Genomic DNA, 22,568 nt, shown 5'->3' on the forward strand with positions numbered 1-22,568 from the left:
TGCTCCTGTTGCAGCACCCTGGACTTTCCATTGGAGTCTCATTCTTTGATGTGCTAGCAGAGTTTTGGCACTTTGTACCATTATAAGCCTTTCTTCTTTTGAATCTATTTCTTCCCAAATAAATCACATGAAAACCTGCATTAAGGGAGGTTGTAGCCAGGTGGGGGTCGGTCTCTTCTCCCAGGCAACCAGCAACAGAACAAGTCATCACTGAGAAAAAGCTTCAGTCTGACACCAGTGGGTCTGATGCTGTATAATTGCACTGTTAATGGTCCAACTGAAAAGAAAGAACCAGACAAGACAGTTTATGTGAGCTCTGAACAGATCATACAGAGGCCAGGGGTTTATATGGGCAATGGTTTTGACAGCCTCAAGCTGTGCCAGGGCAGGTCTAGGCTGGATGTTAAGAGGAAGTTGTTGTCAGAGAGAGTGATTGGCATTGGAATGGGCTGCCCAGGGAGGTGGTGGAGTCACTGTCCCTGGAGGTGTTGAAGCCAAGCCTGGCTGGGGCACTTAGTGCCATGGTCTGGTTGATTGGCCAGGGCTGGGTGCTAGGTTGGACTGGCTGAGCTTGGAGGTCTCTTCCAACCTGCTTGATTCTATGATTATTTTAACTTTGTGGTAGTGCCTCCCTTCCTACTCCTAGTATGAGTACACTTGTCCTATCACTGCTAGTAGGTGCATGGAGGAGTCATGAGGATCCTAAAGCATCTTAAGCTGATCTCATGTCTCCATAGTGCTAACATCATTTGTCACAAAAGAAGTCAAAGTTAATGACCTGAAATACTTTCCTTTTTTAACATGTAACTGCTCTGTCTGCACTGTGCCTGGTGCTGTAGCCTGAATCCTGATCATATCAGCAGCTTCTTCCTTGGCTTTAAACCTGAGGACAGCAGCAAGCCGTAATGTTGAAGCTCAGGAACATGAGCTGTGCTTTTGGCTGTGCTGTGTTTCATAAATGCATGATGGTGTATTGGTGACAAATACAAGAGCCTTCCTCAGCATTAAAGAAACTGATCATGAGTTTAAACAGCAAAAACCCAGTGATGTAAACAGGTTTTAGCTTCCTTCTCAAGGCAAGTGGCTGGTGGGAAAAGACAAATCTGGAAGCTTATTCAGGCAGCAATCTCACTGGCAGTTTGCTGTGGTAGGGTTATTGTATCTTCCTGTGTTACAAGCCTGCTGGTCTTCCTTGGTTGTTTTGGGTTTACAGCTATTGTAATGGGCAAGTTTTGTGTTGCAGTGTTACTCGGTCCTACAGCCTTAATTTAATGGTCAACAGAGCTACCTTTAGTCTCCACATAAAGGGAGAAGCCTGCTGACTTCATGTACTTGGCTTAATGCAGGGGCTGCCTTTCCTCCGCTCTGTGTCAACCGGCTGCCATGCCACTGAGAACCTCTGACCCGTGGATACGCTGTGCCTGCTGTAATCCAGGACTTTTCTTCTCTCAGATGGTTTTGCTCACATTTTTCCAAAGAAGTGCCCAATCAGTGGCTTGAAGGAGCCTCTTTCTGAGAGGGAGAATTTTGCCTCCACTTCCTCAGTCTTGGAGCTTCCCAGGCACGTTTATGATTTGTAACCAAACCACATAGAAACATAAATAACTAAACCCCAGCATAGATATGTTCTTTATGAACATAATTTTAGGTGGCTTTAGTCCGGGCTGCCTCTTTAGATGCAAATATGCATGCACTTAAGGTGAAGCACCACCTGGAGTGCTCATCTCTCTTTCCTTTCTCCCCGGAGCCCAGGCAGCTGTCCGGTGCTCGGCACCCTGCTTTCGGACGGTGACAGTGAGGTGAGATCCAATGAGTCCAGCATCTACTTGTGCTTGACTTCTGCAGGTGCCTGATGTGCAGCTGTGGAAGTCTGCAACTCAGCAGGGTCTGGCAACGCAAACCTGCAGCAGCAGATGCTTGGAAGATAAGGGGTAGAAATGAGGTAATGGCATGCCCTGTGAGGAGAGGCTGAGGGAGCTGGGGGTGTGCAGCCTGCAGAAGAGGAGGCTCAGGGCAGACCTCATTGTTCTCTACAACTACCTGAAGGGAGGCTGTAGCCGGGTGGGGTTGGTCTCTTCTGCCAGGCAAGCAGCAACAGAAGGGGACACAGTGTCAAGTTGTGGCAGGGGAGGTCTAGGCTGGATGTTAGGAGAAAGTTGTTGGCAGAGAGAATGATTGGCATTGGAATGGTGTCGCCCCTGGAGCTGTTGCAGCAAAGCCTGTCTGGGGCACTTAGTGCCATGGTCTGGTTGATTGGCCAGGGCTGGGTGATCTTGGGGGTCTCTTCCAACCTGGTTGATTTTATGATTCTACGATTCAGTGACCCTGAGTCCCTCAGATCACTGCTGGTGGAGTCTGCGTAGTACTTCACACCAACACGTAGCTGTGCCAGCTGGGTTGCTGAGAGGGTGCTGTAATTTCTGTCTTTACCTTTGCCAGTAACTGCAGTTGCAAGAGCAAATGTCTTGTGCTGGGCTCAGGTTTCGTCAGCTTTGCTGAGAAATTCTGTTTTAAAGCTCTTCCCTTGTAACAGTGTTGCTGAATTTTGGTCATCACTAAAAATAAAACTCATAAATGAGTCACTTGTAAATGAACGAGGACCATGGGAGAGAGAAAATGTCGTGTTGGACAGGTGTGCTGTGAATTCAGCTCAGCCCTTATGCTCTGTCTGTCTAAAACTGCCACCAGGAACCAGGGGCTAACTCAACCCAGACACACCCCAAACATTCTGGAGCGGGACGGTCCTGTCAGAAAGAAATGCACTGGCATTTGAGGGTCCAGGCTGCATTTCAGCCATTCACTGCAGCCCTGCGCTGCGTTACAGCGAGCCAGCAGAGGAGCCCCCCAGCCCTGCGGGGCAGGGCCCTGGCCCCTTGGAGCGCAGGAGCCAGCAGAGGACCCCCCCAGCCCTGTGGCGCAGGGCCCTGGCCCCTTGGAGCTCAGGAGCCAGCAGAGGACCCCCCCAGCCCTGCGGGGCAGGGCCCTGGCCCCTTGGAGCGCAGGAGCCAGCAGAGGACCCCCCCAGCCCTGCGGGGCAGGGCCCTGGCCCCTTGGAGCGCAGGAGCTGCCAATGGCGCTGGTTTGCTTGAGCAGGCTGGGTGGCTCTGCTGTAGGTGCTCGGAATGCCCAGGAGCTCTGTGCCTGGAGCAGGGGGGTGGCTGGTGGCACAGGCAGGCAGCAGACAACAGGAGTGTGGGGATCAGCCCACAGGCATGTGCAGCAGATCCGGTGCTGGGCCTGAGCCGGGGAGCTGAAGCTGCTGCCTGCAGCTGGGCGCCCAGGGTGGGCTGCGGCACAGCGCTGCCGAGCCAGCGTCCGCAGCGAGCCTCCCTCGCCGGCCCCCAGGCTTCCTCTCCTTTGCTTACTGATGCTCTGTTGCTAGGGGGTGGCTTTTCCCACTCGCTTGTCGGGAGCGGCTGGTGTGAGTTGCCTTTTTTCTTACATTTATTCCTGTAGATTTTTTGTCCCCTGTTTAAGAAGTCAAAGAGCCCCAGCAGGGTTTTGCAACCCCTGCTCGGGGCTGCCGTGGAGCAGGTAGAGGAAGGTGTGCCAGCACAGAATCATAGAATCAGCCAGGTTGGAAGAGAGCTCCAAGCTCCCCCAGCCCAACCCAGCACCCAGCCCTGGCCAATCAACCAGACCATGGCACTAAGTGCCCCAGCCAGGCTTGGCTTCAGCACCTCCAGCCACGGTGACTCCACCACCTCCCTGGGCAGCCCATTCCAATGCCAATCACTCTCTCTGACAACAACTTCCTCCTAACATCCAGCCTAGACCTCCCCTGGCACAACTTGAGGCTGTGTCCCCTTGTTCTGTTGCTGCTTGCCTGGCAGAAGAGCCCAACCCCACCTGGCTACAGCTTCCCTTCAGGTAGTTGCAGACAGCAATGAGCTCTGCCCTGAGCCTCCTCTGCTGCAGGCTGCACACCCCCAGCTCCCTCAGCCTCTCCTCACAGGGCTCTGCTCCAGGCCCCTCCCCAGCCTTGCTGCCCTTCTCTGGACACCTTCCAGCACCTCAGCAGCTCTCTTCATAGAATCATAGAATCAACCAGGTTGGAAGAGACCTCCAAGATCATCCAGTCCAACCTAGCACCCAGCCCTATCCAGTCAACCAGACCATGGCACTAAGTGCCTCATCCAGTCTTTTCTTGAAGACCTCCAGGGACGGTGCCTCCACCACCTCCCTGGGCAGCCCATTCCAATGCCAATCACTCTCTCTGCTAACAACTTCCTCCTGACATCCAGCCTAGACCTCCCCTGGCACAACTTGAGACTGTGTCCCCTTGTTCTATTGCTGGTTGCCTGGGAGAAGAGGCCACCCCCCACCTGGCTACAATGTCCTTTCAGGTAGCTGTATACAGCAATAACATCACCCCTGAGCCTCCTCTCCTCCAGGCTAAACACCCCCAGCTCCCTCAGCCTCTCCTCATAGGGTTTATGCTCCAGGCCCCTCCCCAGCTTCATTGCCCTTCTCTGGACACATTGCAGCACCTCAACATCTCTCTTGAATTGAGGAGCCCAGAACTGGACACAGCACTCAAGGTGTGGCCTGAGCAGTGCTGAGTACTGGGGAAGAAGAACCTCCCTTGTCCTGCTGCCCACACTGTTACTGGTATGGGCCTGATACCATCCCTAACTTTGTTTCTGTGAAGGAGACTTCCCCCTGGTAGTGAGTGCATAGTGCCTGAATGTGGTCTGCAGCTTCCTTCTGATGAAATGTTTAGCTTGGCAGATGGGGCAGCTTGCAGAATGGTTTCTGCTGTCGCTGTAGCAACTCAGTACCTTGAAGCACTACATTGAAGCCAAGCCTGGCTGGGGCACTTAGTGCCATGGTCTGGTTGATTGGCCAGGGCTGGGTGCTAGGTTGGGCTGGCTGAGCTTGGAGCTCTCTTCAAACCTGCTTGATTCTATGGTTCTATGAATGGCTTTGATTTTTTAAAACTTTTAAAATCTACCTGTGTGAAGTGATGCCATCTTCATGGACTGATACAGAAGCACTTTCATCAGCCTGAGCTGCTTAAAACCAGCTGTGCCCAGCTTCAAGCGGTCAGAGTATAAACACAAGGAGTGTTGACTAGGATACGAATGACATCTTCTGAGTAACAGCTTGGTTGAGCTCTCAGGGTAGTAGTAGGTTTTTCTCCCTCAGGCTAATTTTAGCACTTCTATTGAATTCAAATAAAAATAAAGATCTCCTGGGGATGATCCCATCTAAGAAGCAGCAGCCAGCTGAGTTTCCTGTGCAGGGGGTCCAGGTTTAAGACCTCCCCCTCAACACAGCAGCACAACGGGGTATCTCACATGGGTATCTCACAGTTGTCACAGAGTCACTGAACTTTAGAGGCTGGGAGGGACCTCCAGAGACCATCAAGTCCAACCTCCCTGCCAAGCAGGATCCCCTTGGGTAGTTTGCTCAGGAACATATCCAGGTAGGTTTTGAAAGTGTTCAGTGAAGGAGACTCCTCAGCCTCTCTGGGCAGCCTGTTCCAGTGCTCTGCCACCCTCACAGTAAAGAAGTTTCTCCTCATGTTGAGGTGGAACCTTCTATGCTCCAATCTATAGCCATTGCTCCTTGTCTTATTGCTGCTGACCAGCAAAAAGAGATTGGCCCCAGCCACTTGGCACCCACCTCTCAGATATTTGTATGCATTGATCAGATCTCCTCTCAGTCTTCTCTAAGATGTGAAGTTAAAAGTCTGCCTCTTCTGCCCATAGTTCCCTTCTCATGGCTAATGTTCTCCAAAGTGCCCAAACTGGGAGCCCAGGAGTACCCTCAGAGAGAAGACCCTGCAGTTTTACAGCTATGCTAGATAACGTGGGGCACGAGTGGTGCACCTTCAAATTCCTTTTTTGGATAATGATTTCAGCCTGAAACTCCAGCCAGCTGTGGTGCTGGCAGTCTTTACAGTCAGCACACGAGTTCGTCCTGGCAACCCCTTCCCTAAACTTCTGTCCAAATGGACACATTTCCTCAGCCCATGCCAGTCTGATGAAAGAATCCTTTACCAGGCACAGTGATTAATCCATGCAGGAGATGCTGCTGGGCTTTCCCAGACAACACATGCTCTATGTGAGGCTTTCTTGCAGCACCTGCAGTGCTAGCAATCCTTCTTGTCTCCCTGCAGATCCACTGCCTGCTCCCTGACTCCCACCTGCGAGCTGTGGGGAGCAGGGCTCGGACTCTGCGGGTGGAAACTGCAGGTAAAATGTCCTGTGTCAGCTGGGGAAAGCTGCAAACACTTGCAGCCTTGGAGATAACCTAACTCAACTGTCTGATGTCGTGGACAGCCAGGTCTAAACGACACTGTTTAGGGAGAGAGTTGGACCTGCAGTGGTCCCTTCTGAACTAATGAATCCCATGATTGCTATTCAGCTTTCCACCTCCACTGCAGATAACAGACTTGCCTGTATACCAGGCATTTTTTGATGGAGCACCATGCCACGTTTGTGGCACCAAGCACCCCGTGCCCCAGCCTCGTTTGTTGATGTGCCTGGTGTTTCTGTACAGGTGCTGTGCCAGTTCTTGGCCTGACGGACCCGAGACTCTGCTATATACTGGATGGATTCCTCTTCATTTACGCAGTCGTCATTACAGCCCTGTTTGTGAAAGCAAAGGTCAGTCTGCCAAAACATGCATGCATCTGGCTTTGGTGGAACAAGTGGTGCGCAAGTTTGGCTTGCCTGGGACGTGGGAATGGACAGGAAACATGGCTCTTATGTCTCTTAGAATTAGACCTTTTGGGGTTTTTATTCTTCCTTAAAGTTTTAGCCTTTTCAGGGCCATTCTGAGCTGTTTGGAGGATTTCTCAGTGAGGGCTCACAAATGGAGGGGAAGAGAGTATAGGAGAATGCTTTGATGGTTATGGATGCAGTCAGGAACTCCAGCTATAATAGGTGGGAAATGGCTGATTGACAGCAATGTGGTTTCTTCTGCTATGCTTTCATTGAAAAGAGTCTAGGGGATACACAGAAAGCTCTGGATAAAAGCCAGGCTGACAAAAGGAGTATTAAAATGTTTCACAAAGTCAAATGTCTGTGATAGTACAAGTGCCATGGTAGAAATTATACAACCCCAACCACCACAGCAGAGGAGTCAGGGAGACAGAATGGACACAACTTAATGGACTGTCGCCACTGGCCAGCAGTGGTTCAGCATCTAGGGACTCGCTTTAGTGGCCTTCAGTGCACTTTCATGGAAGACAATGATGCAATGTGCTAGAGCCGTGTGCATTTCCAGTCATCTACATGTTCTGAGCGCTCTACTGATCATAGGAGAGGAGCTGTCTGTCTCTCCCTGGCACAGCACTGCCAGGCAGGTGGTGCTTTTAGCACCTCAGCAGGTGCAAAGGTGTCGCGCCTGCTCTTTGCACATCTGCCTCAGCCTGCCCCCCAGAAGCAGAGGCTCGTTGTGCTTGGCTTTCTCTTTCGGCAGGTTGTGGCTGAGGTCAGCAGTAGGAGTCCTGGCCAGATGCTGTCACTCGTGCCCCACCGGCTCTGCAGTGCGATTTTCCCTCAGGACTACTGCAAAGGCAGTGCAGAGCCCAAAGGGGGAGAGTGAAGTTTGCAGGAAATGAGCAGAGCTCAGTGAAGGAGAATCCCTTTTTGTTGTCAGTGCGAACCCTGACCGCAGGTGAAGGTTCTGCTCTCGGGCTTCAGGTCTTCTTGAGGCTGCTAGAGGGACAAGCCGCTGTGGCAGAGGGCAGCAGCTGTTACTTCACCTGGTGTGGGGCGAGAGCAGGACAGCTCAGGAGAGCTTGGCAAAGCATGCAATGAGCAGCGTGGACCCGGCGCGGGTCGCTGCTCTTTGTCCCTCGCTCGCAATGCACTTGAAGCGCGGTGCTGCAGCGGCAGAACCAGTGCGGATCCTGCTCCTGGGGCTTGCCGCAGGGGCAGCGCTGGAGCCGGGACTGGCTTGTGCTCGGAGGCAGTGTCCCTCAGCGCTGGCTCTGGCAGCGCTCCCTGTCCTGCCGTGGCTGCCCCTGGGGGCCAGCGTGTACGGCGCTCAGCTGCAGCAAGGCGGGCAGAGGGCCCGGGGAAGCCCTGCCCCTGGTCAGGAAACCAACAGAGGCATGGCGGCTGAAACGCCACCAGAGCAGCTGGTGGGGCACTTTCTGAGGGGTCTTCGCCTTGTCCCAAACCTAGGACTTTTTTATATATCTTCCAAGCTGTGCCACAGCTCCACTCTGTGTCCTGCTCAGAGAAATGGTCTGTGGAGGCTTTTCTCAAGCCAAGCAGCCTCCTCTCTGGGGTGAGCTTTTTCAGGGCGGAGCATGCGGCCAGGGCATGCCAAGGTTTTGGGTCGGTTGCAAAAAGCATGGGTTTGATGCTTGGGAAGTTCCAGCTCAGGTTCAGAGATGGTAATGGTGCTTTCATGGGAAAGGAGTGGAGTAGGTAACTCATAATTACTACAGACGTGATTTCTAACTACTCAAGTTTATCCTATGCCTAAATGCAACCCTAACTAGAAAACTACTTTTAACAAAGAAATTAACATGTGCTGATAGCTCAAGAATGCTAAAGCAGTGCAGAATGTAGTTTGGTACTTCTGGAAAAGACTGGAACACAAGGTAGGTGCTGGCATTGACATGAAGCCATCCCTTTTTACTTGGAAGTTTGGCTCAGCAATTGGCTGCTCATAAATATTGTGAGGAACAGAGCCAAAGAGCAGCTACAGGAGGGCAATCCTTCGTCTTCTCACCAGCTGCCACTCGTGCCAACTTAGCACAGCCCTGCAAGCCAGGTGCCAAGGGGCACAGCAGTCCTCCCACACCCTCTGAAGCTAAGGACACCCAGGAACTCTGCAGGCAGTAGGTTTGCTCGAGGGCTGGGGTCTTGGGGAGGGTTTTTGGTCATTAGCAGCCCCACACAGCCAGTTCTGCTTAGCAAAGGCTGCAGTTATCACTTTGTAGCCTGATGAAGCTACTTGAATATAGCACAGACTTATGATATGCACAGAGTAGGAACACAAAAGCAGTGGGGGCAGAAACACATACACACACCCTGCCACAGATGCCTTGAGTAGTAGTGGACTGGTGTTATGTGCAAGTAAAATGACCTGGCTGCTAAGAGCAGCCCAACATGTGCCAGTGCAGCAGGGACTTGTATTGCTTGCAGCCCCTGCTGGTGCCACAGGTTGTCTGCTTGTGGGTTGCTCTGTTCCTGGTGAGAATAACTTGCAGATGAGAGGGAACAAAAGGACTGAACGGAGCCACTGTCACTCTCTCACAGTGTGGTTTTTCTTCCAGCTTAGCCAGGCCTCTGAACCCCTGCTACAACCAGGCCAGGATGATGTGTACAATGTAAGTAACCACTGGTTTTCATCTCTCTGGGCATTTATAACTAGTGAATTGCCTGTGGATCAGAAAAAAACCTTTGGATGACCCAGCTGTATCCAAGTGTGGAACACAGCAGTTGTAAAGAGGAAAGAGGTCTTGTAATGACAGGACAAGGGGTAATGGGTTCAAACAGGCAGAGGGGAGATTCAAACTGGATGTTAGGAAAGGGTTCTTTGCAGTGAGGGTGATGAGACACTGGCACAGGTTGCCCAGGGAGGTTGTGGAGCACGGAAGCACCCAATGTGATCTTTGGCACCTCCCTGGAGGTATTCAGGACCAGGTTGGATGAGGCCTTGAATGACCTGTTCTAGTGGGAGGTGTCCCTGTCTTTGGCAGGTGGTTGGCACTGGCGAGCTTTGAGGTCCCTTCCAACATAAACCATTCTATGATTCTGTGATAAAACCTGAGAAGGGCTGCATCTGTTGCCTCCTCTCTGTATGGATGCTAGATAAATATATGGGCTGTAGGTTCCTGCTTGGATCCCCTGAGCTGAAGGTGTAGCAGGAACTCAACCCATTCTAGCATCAGTGCTCATTGTGCTGCACTGTTACACCCCTGTGAGAGCTCTGTGTGTGTGCAGCTGCCAGGCGGTTCTATGCAATGTGTACAGCCAAGCTCTTGCCTAGCCCTCTGCAGTTGGGTTGCAGCTCTTGACAGTCCTTGGGCAGCTCACAGGCATGCCACTCCTGGTGCTGCTGATGTTTCTTTGATGTGGGCTGTGGAAAGGGCAAATGCCCAGAAGTGCTGCATTGCTGACTGGGCAACTGTAGCTCCTCTAGCACCAAGTGTGTGAAGCCTGAGTCATCACAGCTCCGTCCCTGAGCTCTCCTGTCACTCTGCAGCCGCCAGAGGTGCACCTCATCTGCGTGTTTGCAGCTGGCATCTTTAGGCAGTGAAAGAGGGCAGAAACAAGATCCTGCCTGTCCTTTCTAGCTCAATTGCTCACTCATGGCAGCACTGAACCTAGCTATTTTTGCTGTCTTGCTTGTCTTTAGGTTTTAATTCTTTTTCTCTCATGCTTTTGACCATAGCCACATCCTGTGGTGAGTTCTACTGCTTAGCTGTGTAAACACCAATACATTAAGTGTCACCTTTTCATCAGCATTCTGTCTTACCTGACCTCTTCCAACATAGCCTTTCCCAAGTAAGAAACATGTTAAGCATAAAATTTCTGGTGGAAATTTCGATGAGCTGCTCTACAAGAAAAAAAAATTAAGCTCTTGGCCCTTCTTAGTGAGAAAGCATAAAGGTCATGAAGGTCAGGGTTCTTCCTCCTCACACTCTCTCATTTTCAATTAACTTCTAGTTAAGGTGCAGTGGCTTGCAGGTTTGTGCTGCACAGCCCACTCTGTCATTTCCATGGCTTAGTCATAGATATTTTTGTTGATGGTTACATTAAGGGGGGAAAAATTACTTCTAGCTCAGTTACAGTGCTCATGAAGTTGGATACCAGGCTGAATTCCCTTTCTTTTTCTCTGGTAAGCCAAGATCTACCTTCTGATGGTGGTAACATACATCACTGCTCCTTGCTTTCTTGTTTCAGAAACTGTCTCGTGGCCACAGAGATGAGTACGACGTCCTGGGGGCCAAGCGAGGTGCAGACCCTGAGCTCGGTGGCAGACACCAGGTAGCTCCTACACACACACCCCTCTCTCTTTTTCTTTTGTTCTCTTTCCTTTCTGCCGTAATGACCTGCAGGCAGTCATCCAGCATTTGCTGAGCACCAGTGCCTTCGTGGAGAGGGAAGGGCAAAAGCCTGTGTAGAAAGGGCAAGAGTAAGCTTTCCCCCTCCCCTTTGATTTTTGCCCCCTGCATCTCCAGCCGTCGGTTTGCGGAGGGCTTGCAGCTGCCTAGAATAGGAAGTGACACCCAGCCGTGGGGCGGATGTGGAACAGGCAAGGCAGAAGTGGGTGTTTCATGAGAGCTCCCTGCATGTGATGCCACCAAACAAGTGCCAAAAGAGTAAAGCAGTTGACAGAAGAACTGTTTCTGCAGCAGAGGCCACAGAGATTTAAAGGAGAAGGGAGTGGAACCCTTCTGCATCAGCATGTAGGGCTTGCCTGTGGGTGGCAGCTGTAGGGAAGGAGTAGTGAAGAGCTACGTTTTAGTAGTTCTAAGGAAGCCTTGTGGCTGGAGGTGGGATGGACTGTAACGGGCATGGCATGCCCATAGGGCTGCAGCTGTGCCTTAGAGCCAGTGTACAGACACATAGAAGGTGGAGGGGAGGGTGCTGGTACTGTAACGTGTTGGCAACTTTCTTCTTTTGTTTTACAGCAGAGAAGAAAGAACCCACAGGACACTCTCTACACTGTGAGTAGAAAGAGCAGGACAACGAGAAGAGATGGTTTCAAAGAGGAGTTTCTATTTCACAGAGTCTTCTTTTCACCCTATCCAATTTCAGCTCTGGTTCAAATTTCAAATGCTTCTATTTCCTTTTACATCTCCCCTTTTGGGTTAGAAAATTTCCACTCTCTCCTCCAAGGCAGGAGAAAAGCACTGACTGCCTGGGCAGATGGGGAAAAGAATTTGGATGAAAATGCCTGCTGATGCCTTTGTGTTAGGCATCAGTAACACAGCCCTTTGTCCCATGTGACTGATGTTATGTGCCTCTCTCCAGCCTCTCTGGCAAAAGCCAAATGCCAGTGCATGCCAGTGCATCTAAGCACAACTACTTGATTTACTGATTTCACTCTGGCTAAATGCCTTGGTCTGTGCTCCAAATGATAGATATATGAATGTTAGTGCCCATGTCTCAGGTCTTTCTGGTTGTTCAGTGCTTGCTGAGAAATGAGCTTGTTTCCAAGACTGGTGTTCATTGTTATTGAATAAGATGATCTGATCACAGCTGGTTATAAGCATTTGGAAGCTGTTTTGCCCAATGGAGGAAGAAAGAGCTCCTCTCTCTTAACCTTCACTCTCTGGCATTAGGCTTCTCTTTTCATTGGGCCTGAGCTGCATGTTCGAGTTCACCTCCTGGACAAATACTGTTTAAATCTTTCCTTTGGAAAAGATTGTAGTATGTGGTGGCAGTCTAGATAAATGACTTGGCTGAGGGCAGAATTCTGTTTGTGTTTGGGGCTGGGGTGGTGCTGATGTGCTAAGCAGAACTGATCATGTGTAGCCGCAGTCAGTCAGCTCTCACCACTATCCCTCTGCTCTGGAATACATTGAAGCTTTGGAGGCAGGGCAGCCCCAGGCCTGGGGGGCAGTAACCCGGGGGCTGGCTTGGCTTTTCTGGTAACATGCTGACTCTTTCCCCCTTTGTGCCTGCAGTCCCTGCAGAAGGACAAGATGGGTGAGGCCTACAGTGAGATCGGAATGAAGGGGGAGGTGAGTCCTGCCGTTCTTCCCACTAAAAGCTCAGGAGGAACAACTCTGCATTGCTATTCCCTTCCAGCAGAGCCCCAGCTGTGCGTGGCTGCCTTGCACGAGGAAGCCCCCACGTTGCAGAGCCCTTACAGGCACAGCTGAGAGCAGCTACCTGTTCCCTGTAGTAACCACCGTGGTCGGAGCACCAGTAAGCCAGCCGTGTAGCTATGGCATTACAGCAGCCAGGAAAGAGGATGTGAGCTTTGTCCCACCGGTATTAGTAACAGCAGCTACCTACATACACCAGCAGTTCCCCGGGGTGCACTGAATGATGTCAAGGGAAAAGCTTTTGGAGAGAAAAAAATCTGTCAGCTGCCGCAGCTGAGGAAGCAGAGGGTATAACACAGGTGAGGGATAGCTGAAGGAGATGCCTGGTTTCTGTGTCTCAGCAGCTCTTGCATGTTCCTGCAGAGGAATTCAGAGGTGGAGGTTCAGAGTTTCCCCTCTGCAGCACTCTTGATAGGCAGGCAGGAGCGAGCCTCTGCGAGCTCCTCTTTGGGCAGTCTCGGGGCGGCATTGCGCTTCCTCCTCCGCCTTCACTCGGCTCCCTCGGAAGGAGCACATCGGTTATGTCTCACGCTAGCAGCGAACGGGTAGCTTCGGCTCTGCACAAACTGCTGGGGGAGGGAACCTCTGCTGAGAACGAACCATCTGAGCGCAGCGCTTGTGGCGAAATGAGGAACTGCCGTGACCTGCACAGGGTCTCTGCTGTCAGCGCGGGGTGTGTGTGGGCTTCCCTTGCCTCTGAACCGCGGACAAACGGGCACTTCACAGCAGGCTCAGTGCTGAGGGGCGACATCCAGCCCCGGCCCCTGTTTGTTCTAGCGCCCCTCTGCCGGCGCCAAGCTCAGCTTACAGGCTGTGGGTTTAGAAAGGCACTCTGTGCTTCTGCGAGGGTTTCTGGTACGGGGTGGGGGGTGGGGGACACACGACAGGAACACCAAACCCTTGCCTTGTTCTATGTATCTGATCATTTAACAGGCTGCTGTGATTCTAATTGGGGCAGGCACGATTCCTTGCCACGTGTTTGTGGCGCAGCCAGTGCTTTGCTGCAGCAGCGTGGCTGTGACAAGCTCTGGGCTTGGTGTACCAACCTCTGTAAGCTCTCCTGTCCCTGAACATCACACTCTCATTCACAACGTGGCTGCTGTGCCTGGAAGCTCTTCACACCTCTGTAAACGCAGCAGCAAGTGGGTTTTTCGTTGTACCTGGCTGGTCTGAGTGACCTTGTTCCTGTGCTCCACTTGTACCGTGACAGTCCCACGACCTATTTTACTGAAGCCTGCACAACTCTGTCCTCAGGCTGCCCTGTCTGCCTAGAGAGCTTACAGTCTGTGTGCCTGAGAATTTATTTACTTGTCCATGGCTGTTCAATAGAGAGTAGAGTCCCTCAGATAGCAGCTGGCATTGCAGCAACTCAAAAAAATACAGCCCCATTTCTTCCAGGTGTGCTTCAGCTCATAAAGCAATTGGTGTCTATGGGAGCACTGCCAAATCTGTATAGGTGCAGTAAATCAAAGAAATAGCAGCATTATAACAGCAGGACAGGAAAATATGTCAGCAAGCCAAAATAATTTCCTTTTATTTCCAACCCTTGCTGTTTTCTCCTTCGTGGCCCTTGCAGCATGTCTGGGCTGCCCCAGGCTCAGCAGACACTTCCCATGCAGGGGATGTCCAGGCCAAGCAGAGCTGCTGACCCTCAGTACAAGATGGGGCAAGTCAGGAGTTTCTTTCCTTTCCCAAGTCAGGAAGGCACCCACTAACCCATGGTGTTCTTCTTTCTCAAAGCAGCAGCGGCGGCGAGGCAAAGGCAACGAAGGTGTCTACCAGGTAGGCAACACATCCAGCAGCTCAGCTGTGCACAGGGCTTGTTGTAGCCTGTCACTGCTGCACTCTTAGCGGTGCACAACGAAGCAGAGCCTTCAAAGCCCCTTTCTGAGGACAGTTACTCAGAATGAGGGTGAATACCACACTGCTGTGCTCCACGACAAAGCAGCTGCACAATCCAAATGCAACTGGTAGGAGCACCTGTTTGGCTGCTCTGGTAGGAACCATTTGGCAAACGGCTGAGAGCAGCCCTGAGGAACAGGACCTGGGGGTCTGGGCTGATGAAAAGCTCAACAGCAGCCTGCAGTGGGAGTGCAGCCCAGACACAACCCTGTGCTGGGCTGCAGCAAGAGCAGTGTGGGCACAGGGCAAGGGAGGGGATTGTGCCCCTTGGCTCTGCTCTCCTCACACCCCACCTGCAGTCCTGGGTGCAGTTCTGGAGCTCCCAGCACAAGCAGGGCATGGAAGTGTTGGAGCCAGTGCAGAGGACAGGCCACGAAGATGCTGAGAGGGCTGCAGCAGCTCTGCTGTGAGGACAGGCTGAGAGAGTTGGGGCTGTGCAGCCTGGAGAAGAGAAGGCTTCAAGGAGCCCTTGGAGTGGCCTTGCAGTATCTGAAGGGGGCTCCAGGAGGGCTGGGGAGGGACTATTGACAAGGTCTGGTTGAGGAGGAATGGGTTTAAACTGGCAGAGGGGAGATTGGAACTAGATGTTAGGAGGAAGTTCTTTGCAGTGAGGGTGGTGAGACACTGGCACAGGTTGCCCAGGGAGGTTGTGGCTGCTGCCTCCCTGGAGGTGTTCAAGGGTTGGATGAGGCCTTGAGTGACCTGTTCTAGTGGGAGGTGTCCCTGCCTAGGGCAGGAGATTGGAGCTGACTGAACTTTGAGGTCCCTTCCAACATAAACCATTCTATGTTTCTGTGATTCCTGCAGTCCTGCATCTTGAAGAAGCGCCTTGTGACTGTGGCAGATGATGCATACAGCTCTGTCTTTGGGTATTTTATGGTTTAAGTGGAAGCCTGCAGGTTGACAAAGAGCTGTGGTACCTGCTAGCAGCAGCGGCTCAGCCCATCCCCCTGCAGTGTGCAGAGCAGAGAGCGGTCAGCACCTCCAGTCCCTGGGAGCACTGGGGTGAGGTCAGTGCTGCACTCGAAATGGAGGCTGAGTCCACCACCAAGGCCTTATTTGGGCTACCAGTCCCAATTGTTTCAAAATGTGTTTTTCTTTCTGTAGACTGCCACTGGCATAGTTCAGAATCACAGAATGCCAAACTGACAAAAATGAAGTGCATACAACAAAGTTTCTCTGCTGCAGCACATGCTGGGCCCCGAACCTGAGCCCTGAGAGCTCTGCTCGTGACCAGTGCGGGCTGCATTTAACTCCACTCACCACTCCTCAGGCCCTGCCATACAGCCCTTTTTTAACCAGCAAAATGTTCACCTGCCCAAGCCAGGCGCAGCCTCATCCGTGACCATTATGTTCCCCTCAGACCCAACAAAGGACAGAGACTCTCCTTAGTGCTCCTTTTCACAGACTCATAGGCCGGTTTAGATTGGCACCTCAAAGCTCAGTCAGTTCCAACCCCCCGCCATAGGCAGGGACACCTCCACACCTCCCGCTAGAACAGGTTGCTCAAGGCCTCTTCCAGCCACTTCGTTGCTAATACATTTGTAGAAGGAATTCCTGTTCTCTTTAGCAGCTGAAGTCAAATCAATTTCCAGTTGAACTTTGCCCTTTCTAGTTTTAAATGATAGAATAGAATGGAAAGGAATGGAATAGAATTGAATCAAATAGAATCAACCAGGTTGGAAGAGAGCTCCAAGCTCAGCCAGCCCAACCTAGCACCCAGCCCTGGCCAAGCAACCAGACCATGGCGCTAAGTGCCCCAGCCAGGCTTGGCTTCAACACCTCCAGTTACAGCCACTCCACCACCTCCCTGGGCAGCCCATTCCAATGCCAATCACTCTCTCTGCCAACAACTTCCTCCTAACATCCAGCCTAGACCTCCCCTGGCACAGCTTGAGACTGTGTCCCCTTGTTCTGTTTTCTCCCAGCGCAGCTCATGACAACCTTGTATTCTTCCCAAGTGCCTTGCTGCTTCTTCCAGTGACCACAGACTTAATTTTCTCCTTAAGTAGCAACCACATTTCTCTATTCAGCCAGACTGGCCTTGTCCTGCCGACTTGTCCTTCAGCACATGAGGGCAGCCTGTTCCTCTGCCTTTAAGACTTCCCTCTTGAGCAGTGTCCAGCCTTCCTGACCTAGGACTTTGGGGACTGCCTCCCAAGGGGCTGTGTCAATCAGTCTATGAAAGAAACCAAAGGATTTGTAGCTAATTGTGCCTTCTTCAAAACCTGCTCTGCTGAGACAGTCACAGCTGATAAGAAGCACGACCTTATCAGCGTACTCAGGACACCACTGAGTACTCATAGGGAGGAATGGAAGGTAGTTACAAGTTTTACAAGCAGGCACCTTGTCTTGGAAGTCCCAATTAACCCCACTCTGGCAGCCTGCTGGGCTGACTTGTGACAGCCACGCTTTCTTCTGTGCCAGGCTGGGAGCTGTGAGTTCCACAGCTACAGCAGGAACCTGTAACACCTGTTAGAGTTGACTTACCACCACCAGAGCCTACTAGCAGAGAAGGGCCTGCTGCACTGCAGGAGAGAGTGAGGGAGTCCTTTCCCACGTAGCTCACTGCCAGCTTACCCAGAGTTGCATCTGACTTCCCTTCCAAATTAAAAAGGAGCCCAGAGAATAAAGTTCATTATTTAATGTCTGCTTATTTAGCTTGAAAAGTTTTTTCCAGCAGCAGTTAGCTCTTAAAAGTCAAAACCATGCAAATAAAAATGCACCCCAAGTGTCTGTGCAACTGGTTAGGATGAGCTGCTGTGGTCATACATTCACAGCTGTTACTCAGGATGCAGCTTGCCCGTAGGTAGTTGGTAGCTATCGACACTATGCAAAGACTAAGGAACTCCTCATGAGTAAAAAACCTCTCTAGGAGGAAAAAAAAAGAATGACATTAGTGTGCCCATGCCACCCTGCTCCTGACCAGTCAGCTAGGGAGAACAAAGCACTCACACTCAGAGCTCACCTGCTCTTCTCTTTTCCAGGGACTCAGTGCAGCGACCAAGGACACTTACGATGCTCTTCAGATGCAGCCTTTGCCTCCTCGCTAAGTGGGAGTCACAGAGGAGATGGGCAAGAGAGAGGCCCACTTGCTTTGGGGAGGAGGGAAAGCCTTCTTCATCTAAACCAAGTGTTATTTTCTCAGTGCAACAACCTGTTTCGGTTGGTGCACAGAGGGAGTATGTCTGGACTTGCTCATCCCCTCTCCCATCTGCCATGTGAGGAACCTGCGAGCCTTAGCTATGAAAATGTACATAATTGTAAAGTTGTTTGCAGTGAGAGCGACCACAGGGCTGGTGTTTGTAAGAGCTGTGTCGTGGGACCAGGCCACAGCTGTGCTCAGAGCTCTCACCTGCCCTCCTGACAGGCAATGGTGGCTTCATTGCAGCTAAAGAACTTGTACAGATAGGGTTCTGGTTGCTTCCTGTGGTATTTATCTTCCCGCTATTTGACACAGGCCAGCTAAGCAGTTTGCTTTCATTTTGCCTTTAAAGAAGTGCTTTAGTGGAGGACAAGTCTTTTTCTTTGACTGCAAAACGTGATGTGATGTTCCTGTAGTGAGGAGGGAGGCTGAAAGCCAGCCTTACGCTACAAAGCAAGCGGCTCAGGCGGCAGCAGTGCCACTCCTCAAGCACCTGGAGATAAATAAGGTAACCTGCATGAGACTTCTTGAAGAAGATACTCCCCATTCGAACAAAACCAGGGAGAATGGTCTCTCATAAAGACTGCAACACTGGAAAAGCAAAACACAGCACCAATTTGGCTGAAGGGTTTGGCTGAAACGTCTGACCCCTTATATTAGCAACCCTTGTAATGGCAGGAACAGACCAAAACTTTCCACCTCTGGGCAGCAGAAACTGTACAAAAGGCAATGGCAATGCAGTTACCACACTGTCATCAGGTTACCTTTAAAGGGTGGTGCAGGTATGGTTCCAAAGGCATCCTGGTTCAGTCATGTAATGCATGTTTGGTGAACTAATAAAGTGAGTGTCAAGGATGTCTCTGTGCATGTGTGTGTGCGTGCAGCAAACACGTGTGGGACTGCTACAAGCTCCTTTAGCTGTCACAGTCAGGCCAGCTGGGCCAGTTAACACACAGCAGTGTTATCTCCAAAGTAAACTGAGAAGGAAGGTATTCCAACAGGAGCTTCTACATGCACTCTGGGAGGTGGAATGGGATGCTGGAAAAATGCTGTAAGCCCAAGTATAAAAGGGACAATCACCTCCTGCTACATCTGAAACCTGTAAACATGGACAGTAGTCAGTCCCTCAGGGGTCAGTGCTGGCACCAGTGCTATGGAACATCTTTGTCAGTGACATGGACAGAGCAATCAGTGCACCCTCAGCAAGTCTGCAGATGGCACCAAGCTGTGTGGCATAGTTGACTTGCTAGAGGGCAGGGATCCATCCAGAGGGAGCTGGCCAGGCTGCAGAGCTGTGCCCAGGCCAACCTCAGGACATTCAACAAGGCCAAGGGTAAGGTCCTGCACCTTGGTGGGTGCAATGCCAAGCACAACTCCAGGCTGGGTGGGGAATGGCTGAGAGCAGCCCTGAGGAACAAGACCTGGAGGTCTGGGCTGATGAAAAGCTCAACAGGAGCCTGCAGTGGGAGTGCAGCCCAGACACAACCCTGTGCTGGGCTGCAGCAAGAGCAGTGTGGGCAGCAGGGCAAGGTAGGGGATTCTGCCCCTTGGCTCTGCTCTCCTCAGACCTCATCTGCAGTCCTGGGTGCAGTTCTGGAGGCCCCAGCACAAGCAGGACATGGAAGTGTTGGAGCCAGTGCAGAGGAGGCCACCAAGATGCTGAGAGGGCTGCACCAGCTCTGCTCTGAGGACAGGCTGAGAGAGTTGGGGCTCTGCAGCCTGGAGAAGAGAAGGCTTTGAGGAGCCCTTGGAGTGGCCTTCCAGTGTCTGAAGGGGGCTCCAGGAGGGCTGGGGAGGGACTATTGACAAGGTCTGGTTGAGGAGGAATGGGTTTAAACTGGCAGAGGGGAGATTGGAACTAGATGTTAGGAAGAAGTTCTTTGCAGTGAGGGTGGTGAGACACTGGCACAGGTTGCCCAGGGAGGTTGTGGCTGCTGCCTCCCTGGAGGTGTTCAAGGCCAGGTTGGATGAGGCCTTGAGTGACCTGTTCTAGTGGGAGGTGTCCCTGCCTAGGGCAGGAGATTGGAGCTGACTGAACTTTGAGGTCCCTTCCAACATAAACCATTCTATGAAAATCAGCCCAACAAACAAAGGGTCTTTTAACCCAGGTCAGGAGCTCGCTACTTCAGCCAGTCAGTGCCAACAGAGGGAGCAGAGCTAAAGCAAAAGGGTAGGAACAACAGCTCCTGCTGTGGGCACTGTCACGTCTTAAGGGACTGGGTTAGCAGCAGAACAACCTGCTGAAATGGCTCAAGTGTGAGTGCCAAGGCTGTGCCCAGCTGCACAAGCAGTGAAGCTGTAATGGCAGTAGGTGCTTGTAGCTTTTGCAGAACATTTTGAAGGCACTAAGCTAGTAGAGAGGATTGTGAGCTGAGACATCCTACCTCCTGTTGTAAGGGGTGAGACACCTACGCACGGCAGCGAGGACTTCTTGCATTGCGTCTCCTCCAGCCCGTTCTGTTCTTCTGTGACAAGAGAACTGGGCTGGAGCTCTGCGCTGTTGGGAGCTACAGTGAGGTGTCAGCTGCAAATCACTTCTGCTCCTGATGCAAAAAACAAAGAGTACTGAAAATAGCTTTTTACAAAATCATGCTAAGCAGGTTGCTCTCGTTTGTTAACCAAGATGTAGCAGTCAAAAGTTTAGGCAGCTGTAAAACAACTAAACAGCAGGGAAGAAATTCTGAAGGAAAACCTCACCCACTACCAAGTTCTTTATATAGGAATGGAGCTCAACTTCCAAAAGCATCTAACCTTTCAGGGATACTCACTGTGGGTGTGAGCTGAGCCTTCTCTTTGCCCTCAGGAAATAACTGAAGCTGTTAGATCTTTTAGAAGAGGAGCTCAGAACAAAACCTTCAAGCAGAGTGCATTTTGACAAGAGCATGAAAGAACAATCTTCTGGCCTAGTTTGATGCACCAGGGGGGTGGGTAGCTGAACTGGCCTTCTCGGCCATGCCCAGTGACAGGACAAGGGGCAAGGGGTGGAAGCTGACACATAGGAGGTTCTTTGTGAACCTGAGAATTTTTAACCTGTGAGGGTGACAGAGCACTGGAACAGGCTGCCCAGAGGGGTTGTGGGGTCACTCTCTCTGGAGATACTAAAGAACTGTCTGGATGTGTTCCAGTGTGATCTGCTCTAGGTGATCCTGCTCTGGCAGGGGGGCTGGACCAGAGAGAAAGGGAGCTAGGGGTGCTGGTAGAGAGTAGCTGAAGCTGAGGCAGCAGTGTGCCCAGGTGGGCAGGAGAGCCAATGGCATCCTGGGCTGGCTCAGGAGCAGTGTGGGCAGCAGGACAAGGGAAGTTCTTTTGCCCCTGTGCTCAGCACTGCTCAGGCCACCCCTGGAGTGCTGTGTCCAGTTCTGGGCTCCTCAATTCAAGAGAGATGTTGAGGTGCTGGAAGGTGTCCAGAGAAGGGCAGCAAGGCTGGGGAGGGGCCTGGAGCAGAGCCCTGTGAGGAGAGGCTGAGGGAGCTGGGGGTGTGCAGCCTGCAGCAGAGGAGGCTCAGGGCAGAGCTCATTGCTGTCTACAGCTACCTGAAGGAAGGCTGTAGCCAGGTGGGGTTGGGCTCTTCTGCCAGGCAAGCAGCAACAGAACAAGGAGACAGAGTTTCAAGTTGTGCCAGGGGAGGTCTATGCTGGATGTTAGGAGGAAGTTCCTGGCAGAGAGAGTGATTGGCATTGGAATGGGCTGCCCAGGGAGGTGGTGGAGTCGCCGTGGCTGGAGGTGTTGAAGCCAAGCCTGGCTGGGGCACTTAGTGCCATGGTCTGGTTGCTTGGCCAGGGCTGGGTGCTAGGTTGGGCTGGCTGAGCTTGGAGGTCTTTTCCAACCTGTTGATTCTATGATTCTAAGAAACAGTAACAACTCAGGCAGTTCTACAGATCTGTTCCACTGGGATGCTAAGCTGCTGCACCTTGTGCAGTATGCATGTACCCTCTAAGATCAGTGTCTTCCTTTAAGCTCCGTCTCTTCCAACATGGTTGATTCTATGACCTTTTGAGGTCCCTTCCAGCCCCTGATGCTCTACGATTCTCCTGGGTTTGAAAAGACTACAAACAAGTCAGTAGATGTTAAAACACCTGGAAAATGGTTTAATGATGTTTACAACAGAAATGAACTGTACAATTACAGTAAGTTTAATATATATAAAAAATTACAGCAGACAAATGCATCTACACAAAATCTACCTTTTCATTCTGATTTACTGTAATCTACACAATCTCTCAATGCCTACAGCTATCTGTAGGCAACCACTGGGAAAATAATAATAATAACAATAAAGCACATCTTTAAAGAGACAGCATTTTGCCTTCCTCCTCACCCTTAGTGTGATCAGCAAGGTCTTGAAATGTGTGGGACTCTCACATTTCAGTCTTGAGAGAAGCTTGGGTTGTGTCTGGGTATGGGTGCTCCCATATGGCCCTCGATTTCAAGTGTTCTGCTGACCTGAAGTCTATAAATGCAGTACATGAGGAGGGACAAGAGAACAAATCCTCCCAGCCAGTGTTAAGCAGGCAGCTGCACAGAGCAGTGAAACCATCAGACTGAAAAATTGTCTGTCACAGAAACAAAGCAGAAAGGGACTGCCCAGACGCTACAGACAGGTCCAAATCCTCCTCTCTCTGGAAGCCATTGCCAGATTCAGAAGACAGGGCTTGAGCCTCAATCTGCACAAAGGGTTGGTTTTCAAACCCCTGTGTTTTGGTTGTGGTTTGGTTTTTCATGGAATTTGAGCTACTTCCTCTTTGCTCTTCCCTTCAGAGGAGTGAAAGC

At 51.4% G+C, this 22,568-nt stretch overlaps 1 protein-coding gene across 1 annotated transcript in view; it reads left to right on the forward strand.

Moving 5' to 3' along the window:
• Nucleotides 1-18,653, forward strand: part of CD247 (CD247 molecule) — a 76,784-nt gene extending 58,131 nt beyond the window's left edge. Inside the window, exons 3-9 of the mRNA XM_064152200.1 lie at nucleotides 6,508-6,614; nucleotides 9,245-9,298; nucleotides 10,878-10,961; nucleotides 11,609-11,644; nucleotides 12,608-12,664; nucleotides 14,492-14,533; nucleotides 17,641-18,653. Of these exons, the coding sequence (XP_064008270.1) occupies nucleotides 6,508-6,614; nucleotides 9,245-9,298; nucleotides 10,878-10,961; nucleotides 11,609-11,644; nucleotides 12,608-12,664; nucleotides 14,492-14,533; nucleotides 17,641-17,706 (446 nt within the window). The 3' untranslated portion in view covers nucleotides 17,707-18,653. The remainder of the gene's footprint in view (nucleotides 1-6,507; nucleotides 6,615-9,244; nucleotides 9,299-10,877; nucleotides 10,962-11,608; nucleotides 11,645-12,607; nucleotides 12,665-14,491; nucleotides 14,534-17,640) is intronic.
• Nucleotides 18,654-22,568: the final 3,915 nt, after the last annotated feature.

The sequence above is a fragment of the Pogoniulus pusillus genome, chromosome 12, assembly GCF_015220805.1.
Source record: "Pogoniulus pusillus isolate bPogPus1 chromosome 12, bPogPus1.pri, whole genome shotgun sequence".
Lineage (NCBI taxonomy): Eukaryota > Metazoa > Chordata > Aves > Piciformes > Lybiidae > Pogoniulus > Pogoniulus pusillus.